The following is an 18,945-nucleotide window of genomic DNA, read 5'->3' as shown; positions in this document are numbered from 1 at the left end:
AATCAGTTTCAATCAAATATTAATTAACTATACATGTTGCAAAATGGACATTCTGCTTAGAACTGCAACACTAAATTCGTAGCTGCATTTATAAAAATGTTCATATTAAATACCTTGTATCCAAACATCTGCTCAAATGTATATGTACTGGACTTGGCATGGGAATATCCAACCAAATCCATCGGAAGATTGAATGAATGTTGTGTTAGCAATGACATCTTTTCAACTTCTGGAGCTCCAATACTTAGACTCCGGGCTCGCTTTTGCTTTATCTCATAATTTTTCTGTTTCACCATGCACAGAGTGACTTGGTCTTTGTTTAAGACAGGATTGTCCGATTGCTTTTTTTTGTATATACTCATGGTTAATATGGGATGGGATCCAGTGAAATCAGGCAATAGCAATGGTCCCTACCCAATTTTAAAAAATCATGTAATCTTTTTGTGTAGTAATTTCAAAATAATGAGCATACAAACAATCTTGACCCACAATGGTTCATGCTCTGTGAGGTATCCACTGCGTATATATTTCCTGAATATTGGAGCCCTTTCTTCCTGACCACACAAATAACAGCAGAGTTGAAGGGACATTAACCAAATCTGTATTGATAGGCCGATAACAAATCATTCTGCCCTGAGGATATGTGAATTGTATTTTGTGTTAACCTGTGAGAAACTGTTGTACATATGTATAAAAAGCACAGAGGTATAAGGGGCATGTATGTATAAACAAGCAGATATAAATCAAAATTCACACTCTTCACCTATGGGATACTAAATCTTTGTCCTAAAGGTGCAAGAATATGCAACAAGCTTCAAACAGTGCTAACACTGCTGCTATGGCGGCCTCAGCATTTTTCTGGGAACCATTCCCCAAACATTAATACACTGATTATTAAGAATATCATAAAGACACACTATACACAAACACCATGTTTAATATTCCTCAACAGATAAATGAAATTTATAAACAGAAACCATGTTTCTTTTTTCAGTCAGTGACCCTGACCTTTCACTTCTGAAGCTGCTATCAATAGACTTCTTCCTTATTCCATGTGCAAGTTATCCACAGAGTTCGGTCCAATTCGTGATTTAGAACTAATGTTATTGTGCAGAAACCAAAAATCCACAGGGTGTTTTCTTATCCCAAGTATAAGCCATCCACAAAGTTTTGCCACTATGGATGATGGAGAGCTGGTGGTATTGTTCAGAAATTCTGTTTCTGTAGTTAACTTCACCTTTAACCTTGACCCCAAACAGCAACAGGCTTTCCCTTAACCCAAGTGCAAGTCATGTACCAATTAGGTCAAGGCCTGTGAGGTATAACTAATGTTACTGAAGTGTGCAAAAACCTTTTATCATTTTTTAGTCACAGAGACCTTGAAGGTTTTAACCAAAAATCCATAGGCTTCTTCCTTACCTCAAGTACAAACCATGCTCAAAATCCAATAACTGTTGATGGTGATGAATCGATTTATTGTGCAGAAACCAAGCAGTGTAGCTCAGCTGGTAGAGCATTGGACACATAATCCAAGATTCTGAAGTTTGATACTTGCCTAAGCCAGCTCACAACCTCAGCAAATGCTTGGAACAGGTACCTAACACCCATTTCCTCTGCATGATATTGCCAATTCTTTGTTAAAAGTACTATTAAAAGCAACAAATAATATTTTTTTTAAATTCTTTATTCCAGAGTGACAATGACCTTTAGGGGTCTTCATTACCACATGTGCAAGTCATCCACAAAGTTTGATAAGCACAGATTGTTGAAGAACTTTAGTTATTTTGAGGAAACCATTTTACTTACTTGATCTTTTACCTTTAGACTCTAAAATCAATGAGATTCTTCTTAACTTCAAATACAAACCTCCAGTTGATCAATTTTGTAAATCATGCACAACTCAAAGACTTTGTGCAAAAACAAAATTGGAAACAGATAGAAGGATCTACAGACATAACATTATTTGTAGAGGGCCTCATGGGAGATAAGCTCAATTTAACTAACTGAGTTACCCTCTTTAAATGAAGACATTGTATAATTATTATTATTATTTTTATTATTATTATTATTATTATTAATGCGCTGCCTTATTGTGGGCATATAAAAATTAAACATTTAGGATGTAGTTGGACAGAGATGTACATGGGGATCCTAACAAATCTATTGGAAGATTGAACAAAGTGATCACAGTATCAAACTTCTGCCAAGTTGGACTCGACAAAAATCAAATAACATACAGAACTATCTGTTGGGGTGCTACAAATATTTCCTTTTCTAAGATAAAAATCTGCATAACAAAGCTGTAGATAAGCAATGCATTTGCTTATTTTAGACAGACAAACTTAACTTAAAATGCATCAAGAAATATTTAATGTCCAAAAATTTGCAAAAGTTTAATTTTAAGCATTTCTGAAGTGTATTGTTCCTGGTGTAAGCACAGTTGATGTTTATATGTTCAATTAATATAAAGCGATTCTAATGCATCAAGTTCCAAGTTTCTTCCATGCCTGAAATTATACTTGATTCTTGCAAAAACACTCATCAAACAGAGCTATATAATCAATGCACAGTCAACAAGTCTTGGTCAATACACCATTTAATACATTCAAAATGGCACAGTTAACACCCTGATGATTAGGTCTCCGACTTGCAGCATAAAAACTTTTTGCTTTTCAGTGTTTATAAACTGTTCCCAAAATATGTCAATAAAGGCAATTAGTTCTAAATCTGAAGAATAAAACTCCCATCTTATAAATTCATATAGTCTATAGCCCTATGTATGAGCTAACATACTTGTTGGGCCAGTACTTGTTTTTTTAACTTTCAACATGTTTAGAAAAAAAACGTGTTTAGACTTGAATCTTGATTTTGTTCGGACACAAAAAAGTAATGAAAAACATTTACAACACAAAATCATTTGAGTGTAAGTACTACTATATGGTAAAATATAATTTTTGGGGCAAGTTACACATCCGACAAGTAAAATTCAAAATCAAAAACAAATATATGATATTGTATGCTTTTTATACAGCATATACATATTGACATCATTGAATGCATCATCCTTTAAATATAACATGATATTTATTTAAAACCACTGACTTCGAAAATCACTAAATTTTTTTGAGAATGAAAGTAATTAAATTCTGTCATAACAAGGCCTATTCCCAACAAAAAGAACTAAATTGTATAAATCGGTGATCACTTAAATAGACCATGTAAACTCCAACATTTAATTCACTATACATCTTGCCAAGTGGACATATGTTATGAAATACAATAATAAATCCATGGCCGCATTTTATCCAAATATAATTATTTTATACCTTGTATCCATACATCTGATCATATGTGAGCAGACTAGGCTTGGCATGGGAATAAACTGACAAATCCATCGGAAGACTGAAAGAAGGTTGTGAAAGCAATGACATTTTATCAACTTCTAAAGTCTCAACACTGAGACTTCGGGCTCGCTTCTGCTTTATCTCAGATCCATTCTGTTTCACCATGCGCAGAGTGACCTGCTCTTTGTTTACAGCAGAATTATCCAATTGTTTGATTTTATAACGATTCATGGCTAGTCTGTGATAGGAGCCACCAAAAGAAAGCAATCTGTTCCAAGTAAAACAACATGTGAGCTAAAGTCCACTGTATAATCCACCTGATTTGTTCCACTAGCCTAGAGGTTTCTTCCCCTTCCTACATATGGAGTATATATTAACATAAATGACACCTTAATGAATTAATCTATATAGCTGCTGACAAGTCCAACTGTCAACTGCACAGATTCATATCAACTATTACATAATGCACCAGCAGTTCAGGATCTGTGCAGTTCCTTAAGAGTAATCAGCAGAATAAATAACATGGACCCGGAGCTGCCGATGCATTACAGCTGATCAGCGCATATGTTTGCAGTTAAACTCGACTTGTAAGCAATTATATATGGAATTATTCATTTTATTATTTTTCAACTTATCCAAAAAAATTTTATAGTAGTGAATCAAATATACAAAATGACAATCTTCACAACTTTCAAAATAAAATAATAAATATCCGTACTGAAAGGTCAATAGCTGCACTTTATTTTACAGAAAATTTCAGTCGGAATAACCTTCTCATCAGACTTAAAATGGATTCCTTTTTAAAGTTTGCAATTAATTTCATCAAATACACATCTAATTATTTCTGATAAGTCTGTAAAATGATTCTGCCAACAGGTCTTGTTCAGCCCAGAAAGACATTTTGTTGGGGACATCCAAATGAAACACTAAGGCTGGCACACCAACCAGGAAACTATTAACTCTTAAATAAGACCTAAGGGCAAGGAAAAGATTCACAGAAGACTTGCTCTACACTCAGGTAAACATTGATTATTGTTGGGGTCCTCCTTCCCACCCCACCCCCATTAACTCTTATCTCAATTATAAATATTTCAGAATCATTCAGTTTTCCAGCACTATATATATATATATATATATATATATATATATACACACACACACACACACACACATATATATATATATATATATATATATATATATATATATATATATATATACATACACACACACACATACAATAAATCATTACTGTGCGTGTAACTAATGCTGACTGATTTTTTCAGTGACTAAACCACTAAAAAATGATGTTAAAAATACAAGCCCAGTGAAACTCTCATCCAAATAAGATTACCTTAGCTGGACTGATGCTCTGCAAGTGTTTTGGCCAAATTTCAAGATGTCAAACAATTGTGTAATCATAATGGGCTAACCTCACACTATAATTGGATTTCATTTACAATAAAGTACATTTTATTTGGATGGGAGAAAAAAAAATGAAACAAATGTTAAAGAATCACCATCTTGATGCCTTTTACCATGTTCTAACAGCGTGTGAGAAGACTGCAATTTTATGTCGCACTGTAGTCATCAACATTTACAAAGGTTTTTGCTTTCAGGCACTTTCTTGAGGGTATGGCAATGTTTGTCTTCTGTGGTTCAGCCATTTTGGAATCCAACTGTTCAATGGAAATTACACTTTTTTTGTTTTACTTGTACGTCAGATTTTGTGCATTTTACTAGCATGGTTCATGAGAGTCATTATCTCTACAATCATCTGTGTTCTCCCTTTCATGATACTGTGATAATGAAATCAGTTATCTTCATTCTGTATCAACCTCTTAGTCTGCCCTATATTGGGATTAGGAGAATAAGGAACAATTTATAGTCCCAGCATAGCAACCAGAGCAATTAGAAAAGATTGCCTGATGGACTGGACATAATAATAATTGACTGGCATAACTGTATCTGATTAAAGGTATATATAAAAAAACATGCCTTGTTCATTTTGTTTGCACCACTTTAATTTTATTAAATCTCTTCTTATGGGATTTGGAGTATATTTTGTGCAAATTCAATAAAAGGGTGTAAAAATACTGCTGTTTCTAATGGTTGATAAGAATTTCCAAAAATCAATCATAAGACAGCTTCTTCTCTGCTTGCTGTGTGCTGAAACCATCTTTGATATTCTTTAGTGAAAAAAAAAATGTTTATAAGATGGCTACCAGGGTTGTTATGGTGGATATCAGATTTTAACTCACTGGATGTCAGATTGGCACCATTTTCATTTTGGAACAACCAGACATCATAAGAAGTCTTTTAGTAAAAACCCATGTCAAAATGAACATCTATTCATGAGCAGAAGTAACAAGATTGTTAACATCACTGATGGCTATTGTCACTGTAGTACCCTTTCCATTAGGACCAAATAGATTTTGGGATGAATTTGTGTGAAGTTTCACGGCAATCCTCCCAGTAGTTTAGAATCAGAGGTAACAAACTTGTGCTAACAGATGAATGATGAACAGTCCATCCCATAAGCTGTTCTGGTCAATAACCATTTGGTCTAATAAAATGGTGGAATTGAGGTTAGACACGCTATAAAAACACCTATAAATGTCAATTTCTTCAACATTTAAGTCTCAATATTAAATAAAGACACAAGTGAATATGGCAACTTTATTGATCATTAGTACAAGGGTTCTATGTAAGTTACATGAATAAAAACGACTGCTTAAGACAAGTGAATGCCTAATGGGAGTGACCTGTGCATTACTAGGATTCTGGGAACTGATAACGTAGTTTTTATTTATAAATGCAACATAATAAAAAACATGAAAATATGTCTCTTTGAATTTTTTAATCAATTTGTTTAAATACGCTGCTTATCTTGAGTCTGTTAATTAAAGTTTGCTTTTCTCTGCTTTATCCAATGATTCATTTGTTTGGGAACAGTCAATAATTACTGAGGGGAAATAGAAACAGAGGGTCAAGAAATTGCAAATCACATTACACAGAATATTAAACTTTATGAGGGGAGCTAAGGCAGCTAGGTTGGCAGAGGGTGGGACTCAAAATCCATGGGGTATGTGTTCAGTACCTGCCCAAGAGCAGCACTAACAATATTTTCAAGATGGATACCATAATAATGGCCACATTCTGTATCAGATTGGCTGGCACCATTTATATTTAATACCAACAGGGCATCATATCATGTCATGTGACAGTAAGACTAACCATCTAAGAGAAGTAGTGATAAAAAGATTTTCCAGACAGCCATTGTGACAGTAATATTATATTCACCTGAATAGCACCATTTCCATCAATCACTAGATATTTTATGAAGTCTTTAAGTGAAAACCCCATGCTGATGTGACCATTCAGTCAGAAAAATAAAGCGACAAGATTCTTTAGATGGTTTCTGTGCCAGGCATATCAAATATCCAAGTGGCACCAAAATGATCAACCAGGCATCACAAGAAGTTGTTTACATACTGAGACATACAATAGATTCTGGAATAGTGATAACAATATTTTAAAAATTACAGCTATTGTGACCGTATTGGACATGATCTAAACCACTTTCATTTTGGACTAACTATGCATCAGAAGAAGTCTTCAGGTGACAACCATGTGGTAATATAACTTTTCAACCAGGAGAAGTTATAACAAAACTTTCAAGGCAGCCATTGTGGTTGCCATATTGGCCATTAAACAGCACCATTTTCTTTCAGACAAATGAGACCTTAAGTCCTGTGATAAAAACTCATATCAATATGACATTCCTTGCAGACATCAAAATTGTCAAGATGGCCACTACAGCAACTATACTAGACATCAGATCAGCTCCATTTTCATTTAGGACCAAGCAGACATAGGAAATCTTTTAATGAAAACCACATGTTGATATGACTCATCCATTCAGAGAGAGTAGCAAAAACAAGATTTTCATGATGGTCACTGTGGCAGCCATAGTTGCCATCAGATCAGCATAGGACCAGCTAGATATCATAAGCAGCCTTCTGGTGAAAATCCATCAATATTGCTTTCATTCAGAAGCTGTGATAAAATATTTTCAAGATGGCTACTGTGTAAAGTTTCATGGCCATCCTCCAAGTAGTTTATTAGAAGCAGCGATAAAAAACTTGTGGTAATGGATGGACAGACAGACAGACGAAAAAACAACAGACATTATAACCGTATCATAAACTGTACAGTGCTACCCTACACTTATCTGTTGGCAAAAGATTGTACCATATATTTGAAAGCGTGTTTGAAGGTTCTCTCCTGTCCCCTACCCCTCAATTACAACCTTCCACTAGTCAACTGACCATTTCCAAAAGACAGTCAAATCTTCAAAACAAACAAATCTGCTTGCAGCTGGACATGTTTTTGCAATTTTAAATGTACTCTTTCTCTCTCCCAGAACAAAATTACAATTGTCAATGTTAGTATGCAAAACACTTTTCGTTTTGACAACAATTAAATTTTTTAGCAATTGTGAATAATTATTAGTCATCTGTCTTATCATTCTTTAAAATGAGAATTCGTCTGAGACAGCCATAGCAGGAACACACACTCACCTTTTACAAATTAAGAAACACAAGGTGACTGACTGCATCATTTGAAATATGCCCCACATCCCAATCCCATCAATTCCATGCTGATTATTTTATCCTGTCAACATGCTCAGCCACTGATAACATTTATGTTTAAAGACATTCCAAATTTGTTCTCCGTGTACGACTTAGGTACTTTACTGATCATGTGATACCCACATTTCTCTGTTGCTTCACATCTTGTCTGCTTGCATCGAATTTGAGGGATACACTTTTGGTGCAGTTCGCATAGAAATGTTACATATATTTCTGATTGCTGGTCCAGAGTAAACAAACTGGCATATTCATTAGGTGACACACTGGCATGCAAACTAGGTCTTTGAGATACAATGCAACAGAGAAACTACATACAAGAATGGATATTAAACTATCTGTAAAGTACTAAAATTGTATGTGGGAAGTTTGTAATGTCTTCTTTAATGCTGATAAATGTAATCAGCGACTAAACATGATGGGATTAAAATAAATTATCACTGGATTAACAAGGGAGTTGATTCCAAATTGCATGAGTTACTTTCCCCTTGTTAAATTCTGGAAGGAGAATGGGTATTGTCCACAATTTCCATTTTCACGTGCATTAGCAAGTGTCTATTGCCATGGCAGTTGTTTTGCACCTGATGAAAGTACAATGCGAAGGATTTGGTTGTTAGTCATCTCTGCTCCCAGATGCAAACTTGTTCTAGAAATGGTTTTCTTTGCACAAGGAAATTGCGCTATTTCTTCTGTTTGAAGAGAGCACTGTACTGACATCCAAAATTTAGTGCACACATGATATTTGTAGTAAGATGCTTTAAAAACGATAATGCAGTGCAAAACAAAGGGCATGGTGACTGAGGTGAGTCTTGCACCTATCAAATGGAGTAGCCTGAGATAGTCTAAAAGGATGAATAATCACCAATACCTAATAGGTAGTCTGCTTTGAGGTACCTTTTGTATCTTGTCAAGGATGAGAACAACATATAAACAAATGATATGTTTATGTCTGTCTGTAATCTGCTTAGTAGAAATTGTTATTTCAAAATTCTGTTTTTACCGGAATTGCACAGCAGCTGGATTTAATAGTGATGTTTTGAGAAATAATTTCAATTGGGCTTTTAAAACACTTAGACGTCAAGGTGTTCTTTCTGTTGTGACCAGCTGGAGTTTTAATTTTTCTTCAAATTATTTGGATTCTAAGAGATTAATTCTTTTCCCTGGGAATACTTAAGTGCTCATACAGAAATCTTGGACAAAGACATTTATTAAAATTTTATTTGGAATTTAAAACTGGAATATTATTTTATGTGGTTCAACAAGGAACTGTTGACTCATCAGTATGATAATGACTACAGCATATGTCATCCCCTTCCATTTTGGATGTTCGTCGGGACTCGAACTCAAATTCATTAGAACATTTTTTTTACTAGTACTTTTTTGTAATTTTTAATTCTTGAATTATTTTTGGATTTGATTCTTAAAACCTTAAGTTCTTTTCCTCATTTTTACCTAGCTTTTCTAGGGAAATAAATTATTTGTTAAATTTTACAAAGCTTGTTGTCTTCACTTTTTTCATGTTACTGTTTATGAGAGCCTAAACACACAACAAAATACAACTGGTATGACAAAACATAAAATGGCACTTAACAACCAATGAATGGAGCTGTCAACGGGTACCAGGGGACTCACCCATTCATAATTACCAAGGTAATAAAATGAGCTATAGGGTACCCATTTAGTTCATGCAAACGTGAAAGCTTCTACGTTCAGCTCAAAGATTATATCTGGCAATGTCTGGAGCAAGCAAGACACAGAATAATAGTACAGTATGAGGCCTATATCATGTGACCATTGGCTGCTGCGCATTTATCCACTGAAGACCTCCATTCAGGCCTAATAATCTTGTATTTTTTTAACATGTGCAGCCATTTGGCCATGGAATCAAATAGTTTCCTTATTTTCTATTACTAGTACCCTGACTGTACATAACATGTTTCCAAGAAACAGATGGGTTTCTTGAATCTGAAACCATGTCTTACAGATTCGTTATATATATATATATGATACACACTTAGATAGCAGACCAGTCAATATTAAACAAACAAACAAACAAAAACATGGCGACAATAAACAAAACAGGTTTTATTGATATGACTCATGAATGCTATATGACTGAAAAATATTAGAGAAAAGGGATTTTGTTCAAATGAAGATCAAGTCGCATCAAGAAAAGGAAACCTAATAGCGCTTTACGAATTCTGAAAATGAAATGTGACAATGTAATGCTGCATTCAGAATGTGTGGACTTGACATTATGACCATGAAGCAATAGTTTGACATGTAGACTAGGTGAAGTTAATGCTGTGTATAAACGATTTATCATTTTGTTTTGTGCCTGTTTTCTTGTACAAATCTAATTGGTGACAAGAATTGTAACTTACTGCAGATTCAGGTAAGAAACAAAAATAAATGTACATTTTTCATATGGTTTTCTGTAATTATGGCATGTATATCAATTACTCTTTTATGCTCAGATGATGCTTTTTTGCTATTTACATTAGAAATAACTACGCTTATACTTCTGTGAGATTGGCATGAATGAACCTACAACAAGGCAATTCAGGTTCACATTTAATATAATTTCCCTTTGATCGAGTACCAGAGTAATTGATCTTTAGGATTAACAGGTAGACATTTCCTAAAATTCTGAGAGCTTTTCCTAAAATTCTGAGAGCTTTACCAATGAAACCTTCAAACTATGAAAAGACCATCTAATCTGATACATGTATGATAATGTTTCAAGACACAGGTGGCCGAGTGGTCTTAACGCTCTCCGTTATGGATCACTGCCATCTCACCTCTGTCTGCGTGGGTTCGTGTCTAGGATTCGGCCAATGTGGGTATGTGAGAAAGCTTGCCAGTAGCTTCTTGTGGGTCGGTGGTTCTTTCCGAGGTTTTCATGGGTTCTTCCTCCACCATTAATACTGGCCGCCATGCATAGCCTATCGTGTGCTGAGAAATGGCATTAAACCCCACAACAACAACAACAACATCAAGACACAGGCAGTGTATTGTGAGCCGTATAGATACAAGGCATGTACAGACAGCACACATGACCAGAATCTGAGAATTCAATTTTCCAAATAAAAATATAAAAGAACAGGGAGCACCTAGCTATCAGAAAGCTACAGGGGAACATGTCTACATGGAATATGGACCAAACAAATTTCAGAATACACAATAAAACCTGATTTCAAAACATGATTTAATAAATCAGTCAGCTGCCTTCTGTAACTACCTTTAATGAGAGACCTGATTTGCCAGAAAATATTATTCTGCTTGCAAAAGGTGTGGTTGTTCAAGATAGCAAGCTCTGTTTTGTTAATTCATTCACCACCTGATAATTTTCTCACCCAAGATGGCTAGGGTGGGGTGGGGGACCACAAGATGACCATTTATCTTAAGCATATCAAATGAAATCTAAGTGTACATGATGCTATATATGTCACCAGGAGTCATCTGGAATTGGCTACTGGCTATTTAGTCATAATCAAGACCTTAGCTAATCATTTAATCAGACTTATCTGTCATAATTTTCACTAAGCTACATCACTGTGACACGATATTTCCTCTTTTTATACAAACGGTACATGTATGCCAATGGTAAACATTGGTGATGTCACATCCCTGGAATAAGGGCCCCAAGTCGTATAATGTCATCACACACACTGAATGTGTTGGGTGTAAGTAATGTAAATCTAAAAACTTATTCCACACTTCAATTTCAAAAGTCCTCAGCTTGTCATCAAATCAAATAAAATAAATGGAATAAAAGAAAAGTTAAAAGGCATGCAAATCCTGCCAGTGAAATAACTTGAGTTCATGGTCATGTGTCAGGTCATCTTTTTTCAACTGACCAATCAAACACCGTTATGTATATCATTACGTAAGTAATATAACTAAACTACCTTAAATTAGCCTACTCATTCACAATTGTGATAAAAGATTGCAAGTCAACCAAGCAAAACGAGTGCTTCATGAAAAAAAAGCTTATTTTCACAGATATACATAGTTCATGTATAGAAGAAAGTTCATGAGTTTGTACTGAAATTAAAATCCCTGATTTGGTGCACAAAGATCTCCTGAAAGATGCGAAGTTTCAGTATTACTTATATTTTACTAATAGAACAAAAAACATAGTTTCAACATTGACAGCTGTTTCATGAAAACAATGTCCCATGTTCTTGAAAAAAGAAATCTTGCTTGGTTGTGAATTAAATCAACGACAAAAAGTAGTGACGAAATACTCCAAGTTTTGGTGCAAAGGTTGTTGGAACCAGTTGGAATGTTAACCATCCTCAAGTGGTTGTGCATCTTATAAATAAAGGTAATTTTTACAGACAAACCAACAACTTCATAAGAAAAAGCACTTTATTGACAATTATTCCCAACACAAATACGAAACAAGTGTTCAACCATTTAAAAGCCCACCAAATCCTACCTCCTAGCACGATTTAGTCAATATCCAGTAGGGATGGCATATTTTTCGGGGAGGTCCCTTGGTATATCGTGCACTTGCTCATAGTGCTATGTTTTTAGATCCTGTTGCATAGGAGTTATGTGTATTATGAACAGAATACCTCAATATAAGGTGACTTCTCCTGTAAGGCAGTCCACTTGTATTGCTCCCATGAACAACATTTATCCCAAATGTTCATTACATAACAAAATAAGTAATATTGCTAACTTTTAAGCAGGAAACTAAATCACATGTTATTTTTTTTAATTAAATCTTAAAGTGAGAGTAATATACACTAGCAAAATTAGGTAATTCTTCCAACAGTGTATCTGTTTATAATGTAGTCATGCTGGTAACTTTTACATTAGAAAGCTATTTTGAAACATGTCAAAGGCCATCTAAACAAGTGTTAGTCACGATGAAATGTATTATAATTACACTAAATAATAATAATTACACTAATAATTACACTATTATAACTACACTAAAAAGCTATTTTGATACATGTCAAAGGCCATCTAAACAAGTGTCAGTCACAATGCCATGTATTACAGCATAAAATGTTATTTTTCATATCTGAAGAAGAAAAAAATGACTATAGGGTTATTTCATTAATCAAATGTCTTACCATGTAAATATTTAAAAAATAATATGAAAAACAACTGCTGGATGTTTTTATAGTCTTTGCAACGTGTTTAACTGATAAATTACTACAACAACATATTGGATAATTGTAACTGTTCTACGTGAATCAGAGAGCTGATTTTAATCAAATTGTTACAGGACATCTACAAAAACAAGATTTTGTACTCCCAAACCCCTGACATGTCATGTTTTGAGGAAACACAATTTTCGATAATCTTCAAAAATAAAAGAAGAAGAAAAAGAAACACTTTCTGTATATGCCTGTTATATGTAGTATATATAAACATTAAACAGTCATGACTGGAACTTATGTTAATCTATACTTTGGTTGGTTTAAACAGCAGTAATTAAAAGGCAAAGCGATCAAGTATAAACCACCATTTCACATATTACATAAATGGCTGATAATTGCTAGAGATGTGTTTGAAGACTGCAGTAGGTTAGCACATTGTGCTAATTTGCATAGGTACGATCTGGACATGGAACAACTAAATATAGGTAAAATCAAAGAGTTGCTAGATGCATATAAGAGAATAAAAGTTATATGTATCACTGCTTTGAAAGAAACTGTTCAAGCCTAGTATTATAGGTTTTTGACTAGTTTGTGAACAGCAGCAACATTTCTTTTAAGTCAGATTTTAATGCATGTATAAAACACAAAGCATAATCATTTCATTTGTCAGAATAATTCTCTCAGAGAATCCAGCAGGGAAGTTTGAACACCAGAACCATCCAGTCTCTAATGAGGATACTGATAAACAATCATGAAACTTTAATTACCTCCAAACTCTGATTAAATTTATATCTGAACTGTAGGATGCTGCAAAGTTGTGTGACTAATATTAAGAAAGGAAATGTTGGCAGAGGTCTTGGAAATACTTAATCAAATTTAATGAAGGCCATTTTTTTTTCTGGGATGCAGAAAATCACTTACGCAGGAGTAAAGCTGTTCCGATGTCATTTTTTGCCGATTATGCTGATACCGCGTATAGCAGATTATTAAAATTGCTGATACCGCTTATGAGACCAATTATTCCATTATTATTTGTTTTATAACAATGACTGGTTCAAAAATATTAGTGTAATGCAAGCAGGTATTTTGTCGTCAGAGTTATAACAAGGTTGTTTGTGCAGCATGTAAATTTGAACTTCTATTAAAAAACAAACAGAAACCGGATAAGAAGAACATTGCTATTTATAGAAAACAATGATCACACAAGCATAAAACTTGAAGAACTTTAAAACTAACACTGATAAAACTTACGGTTTGCCAATTCAAGATATAAATGAATATAAATGTATTAAGCTAGTCTTTTAACTTACATTCAGTGATGCAGGTTGCCATTACTAGAGTTCAATAAATTACTAAAAAATGTTAATAACAAAAGCCCAATAATAATTAAAATTAATAATATGCATGCTTTAAGACTAAAGTTAAATGTCGCTGTATGCTGGCTGCAGCTACTAATGAAAGCCTAGTTGAGGTAGGCTGCATTTAAGCAACAGTAACATTTCTCTCTTCTCGCCAAGTAACGATCCACAAAAATCTGGCCTGCGACACTAAACAGCTGCTTGCTCGGAATGCTTGAAGCTGGTGCAGATAAATAGCATCTAGCTAATTTGGCCAAGTAGGGGAACTGAAACCTGTGAGCATTCCACCAGCCGTATGTCTTCTCGTGTCAACAGAGGGCTGATACAATTCAAGCATCGAGTCAACGGCATCTTCCACGTGGGTTTTTTTTTGATGGTGTGGATAGGTTTGACACAAGCCACAAAAAACAAATCCCAGAGACGCAACATTGATAGTCCAGTTAATTTTGTTTCAGTTTCAGTCTTTTGGTTTTTTTTGTCGGGGGTTTCTCCTGCTTGTCAGCTAACGCAACTATGATGCATTCTGCTATAAGCCATTCTTTGGATCTTATCACAAGTAATTCTTCACTGAACAGGCAATGTTTGAATTGTGGATCCACAATGGTGGCCAAGACAAGCTTCTTGTTGCTGGCAACGTCAGCAAAGCGTGTGTTCAGTGACGTCAACATATCATGGCGCATTGTCTGAATACCTTGACTTGATTCATGCTCTTGAGCCAGCAATATTCAGAGCATTTTCAGCATAGGAAGAATGACGGATACTGATGTTTGGCTATCACTTACTTCTTTGGTAATGTCCGCAAATGGGCCTAAGGTGTTGACATTATACATAGGCTTGGGAGTATATTTAATAGTGTACAATCACTAGTCACTATTAATAATCCAATCAATTAGTGCTCTTGAAACAATGTTTTAAATCTAGTAAGTTACTACTAAGTTGTCCACGAGGCTGGATGGATGCACACACCAAGCTGCGAGTCGTGCACTGAAGAAGCTGGGGTAACATCGCTGGCGCTGGCATGCCAATATCAATGCTGCATAATATCTGTATGTCTGCATTCAGCTGCTTCAGCGTGCGACCGCTATTCACTGATTAACAGCACTGCAGGATTGATTAAAGAACAGATTAACTATAGTGAGCCATAGTTTCGTAGTAGTTGGAAATTTCGCTAGCTATCTAATCTGCCTAGCTATTTGCTAATGTGTATGCTGAAAATTCAACAGCCACACGAGGCCTTGTTGGCTGCTGTGATTGGGATGAGTGCATCATTGGTATTGATAATTTGTTGTGTGCAGACAATCAGCAGTAGTTTACAGCAAGTGTGTTAAAAAGTATTTACTTTTAAGAATATATTGTCTTTCAATTAACCCCTAAATCAAATGTTTATTCCTTAATTTCCACTATTTAATTCTGATTTAAAGTTCAAGCCATGTCAAGATGAGTGTTATGATTGAACTTATATTTTGGAAATTTGTTTTCATCGGCACTGATTATTTCTGCTGATACTGATTATACCGATTGTTCTAATAATCGGCCCGATTACAATTATGGCAGAATAATCGGTACAGCTTTATGCAGGAGTCGTCTATACACACTCAATAGCAGGGCGACAAATTCAAAGGCTTGCCAGTCCTGTTTCAACCACATGCAGAGTGGGAAAATGAGTTGATCAATCGATCATCTAAGCTGTGATGATATTTACAATTAAAGAATTCAGTGGCTGAAAGGCCCCAGATGTAAATGTTGTCATTAATATTAGAGTACATCATAAGACCATGATGCAATAGCTGGGCAGCAAGTTCAAAGACCTTGACTAGCTGCTGAGTGGTAGGAAAATGTGCTGATATTATCAGTGACTGAATTCAGAGACAGAAGGACCCTGAGATGTAGATGTGGTCAATTTAAGAGTACATCAAATGAACAACTTTAGCTTTCATTATTATTGTTTCCTACTGTAGCCGAATAAGCAATGCATATGATCTCAAAATCAAGACACATTGCGACTTAGACAAAATACCATTAGCAAATCTGGATAAGTATTTTGGCGTTAAATGGCAAATTGATGAAAATTGTAATGAAATTCAGAAGAGTGCTAAAGTTGCCAGAACTGATAGTTCAGATGGAACAGTAGCCAAGTGTAAGAAAGTGTACGATGCCTGGCTTAGTGTTTGCAATAATCCCTATCCTTGGATTAACAAAATTCAGTCTTGACTCTAATGAACAGAAAAGAACTATATGTCAGTTGTGTAAAGAATCTGGAAAATTATACTTAATGACAACCACTGATTCTTCTCATCTGGACATTTAGCCACAGATATGCCCAATATGCTTATGGGGACTGCAACTTTTGCTGGTGGAACTCCTATTTTGACCAAAATTATGACCTGTCAAGAACTAGGGTTATTTTCATGACTTGCCATGACAAATATCCAACCCTTGTAATTAACATTCTCTTATAAATGGATTAGGATATTATCTATGCACTGAAATGTAGGCCACTGAAACTTGAAAAGAGGTCCATTTCTTTTGTGAGAATTTGAATTATTAGAGAAAAGATATCAGGGTAAGTAAAGTCTGACAAAAACATTATAACTTTACTTTGTAGGAAAACATCGTCATTGGTTGCCAGTTGTGTGTGATATTTCTGAAAATTTGACGTTCGTTATACTGTTAGTCGACATCAAAACATGCTACACAGCGCCGTTATATTGGAAGAAAGACCCATCAACACCATCCCAGAATAAAAATATCATGTGATGTGTCTTACGCTGTAGGATTAGGTGGGTCCAATAAAAAAAAATATTGGGGTAATATAACAAAAATTCAACATGCATAGCTTTCAATGTTACATAACAGTATGTGACGTTCCATCCACTCTGTACTGAATCACACCTATAGGGTGACCTCAAAAAAATATCCATGTGCTTCTAAATAATGACCTTCCAAAGGGATATGCATGAAGATATAGATAAACTGAATACCTGCTATTTAAAGATATGTGTAATCAAATTATTTTTTTAAAAAATACACCAATTACTAAAATAGTTGTTACTAAACGCATACAAGACCTGTGAAACATTTACTATATACATCTATAATTTGAGACAATGATAGTCCTATGAGTATAATGTGCCTACACTTTATTAATTACTATCATGATCCTGGGGTGGAGCTAGAGCAATTACATAAACTGCAAACATTCCATAGTTGTATACCTCAGATATCTCATAATTTGCATGTGTCATCAGCTAGTCTAATGTCAATACATGTGAGACTGTGACTCCATCCCCCGTATGTAATAAATCATACGCGTCAAATTATATATAAATGGGATAAATGGTCGCATGCATTTTCAAAACTTCAGATCAAAGCTGAATCTACATTTTGATTAACTGCAGAAAGGGCAAGAGTCCTTAAAATCCAATGTAAACATTGGCACACGAACATCAAGGTTGGTACTATGCTGTGCTTCAGAAATGGATATGAATTAAGCCAAAAAATCATTAAAGACCTAACACGAACAATACTTAGAAATACTCGTTGACAAAGTTAGATTAGGACATTCCCGTTTCGTGCTTCGGCTGCTGAGCCGGTAGTACATCATTCTCTTCCTGATCCCGACCTAAGTTAAGGTTTAGGATAGGTTTGCATTTTCGAGATTTTTCTACTGATGACATTTATTAGCGCACTTACCCATAGCTCCGCTCCCCAGCTCATGGCTGCAATACTCAGTGTCAGTTCTTGGGTCCGTAAAATTCACATAATAATCTGGCACTTATTAGTCAACTTCTGCACCTTTTTTCATTACAAATCCATTATGGCTGTTATAGATCTCGTTCAAATCTCGTACAAATGCGAAGAAGCACTATTTTCATTACAATGGGTCAATTGTTCTTAAAAATGAACAGAAGGTTACAAAAACAATCATGTTCTATTTAAAAAAAAAGACTTCTGTAGTAGTTTCCAAAAGGCATAGAAAACGAAAAGAAAATTATATATTATTAATTCAAGGGAGGTAACCTGGAAGGCCACCTTCAAAATATTAGTCATCAAATGATCAAATTTCGAACATTTGTCGGACATATTCCTTTGTACAAGTTATGTAATACCAATCCATACAGTGTTATACGTGAAGAATTTGCTTTCACATTATAAGTGTCTGTATAACATTATAAGCGAAATTCTGTCATCGATTTTTAGAAACGAAATAATAAAAGTAAGAAACTCGACAAAATAAAAAAAGTAGAGGCAGGCAGTGGAACGAAAAGTAACAGAATTTCGTGCAATATTAATGTTATTTGCCACAGGTATTAATACGAAGCGACCATACAAGATACCAGGTTAAATATTTTTTTAAAAAATGGACATGATTAGAGTGCTAACGAAAGGCTCAACTGGGTCAGAAATCAATCAACAACGACATCCGTTTAATAGACTACCATGAAAAACCTAATGGGGCCGACCATTGAAT

The 18,945-nt window shown here is 34.8% G+C and overlaps 1 protein-coding gene across 3 annotated transcripts in view; it reads right to left on the bottom strand.

Moving 5' to 3' along the window:
* The window catches only part of LOC149778803 (formin-binding protein 1-like), a 131,920-nt gene extending 113,526 nt beyond the window's left edge, over positions 1 to 18,394 (bottom strand). Inside the window, exon 1 of one of the 3 annotated variants that reach the window (XM_089939559.1) lies at positions 18,168 to 18,394. In XM_089939559.1, coding sequence (XP_089795685.1) covers positions 18,168 to 18,191 — 24 coding nt within the window. In that variant the 5' untranslated portion in view covers positions 18,192 to 18,394. The remainder of the gene's footprint in view (positions 1 to 18,167) is intronic. The other 2 variants (XM_089939561.1, XM_089939560.1) reach the window with 2 other exon arrangements.
* Between the last annotated feature and the right edge of the window lie 551 nt (positions 18,395 to 18,945).

Source organism: Sinohyriopsis cumingii, chromosome 17 (assembly GCF_028554795.1).
Source record: "Sinohyriopsis cumingii isolate HCF-2022 chromosome 17, ASM2855479v2, whole genome shotgun sequence".
Lineage (NCBI taxonomy): Eukaryota > Metazoa > Mollusca > Bivalvia > Unionida > Unionidae > Sinohyriopsis > Sinohyriopsis cumingii.
The sequence above is the reverse complement of the archived record's forward strand: the minus strand, read 5'-3'. Positions and strand labels throughout refer to the sequence as shown.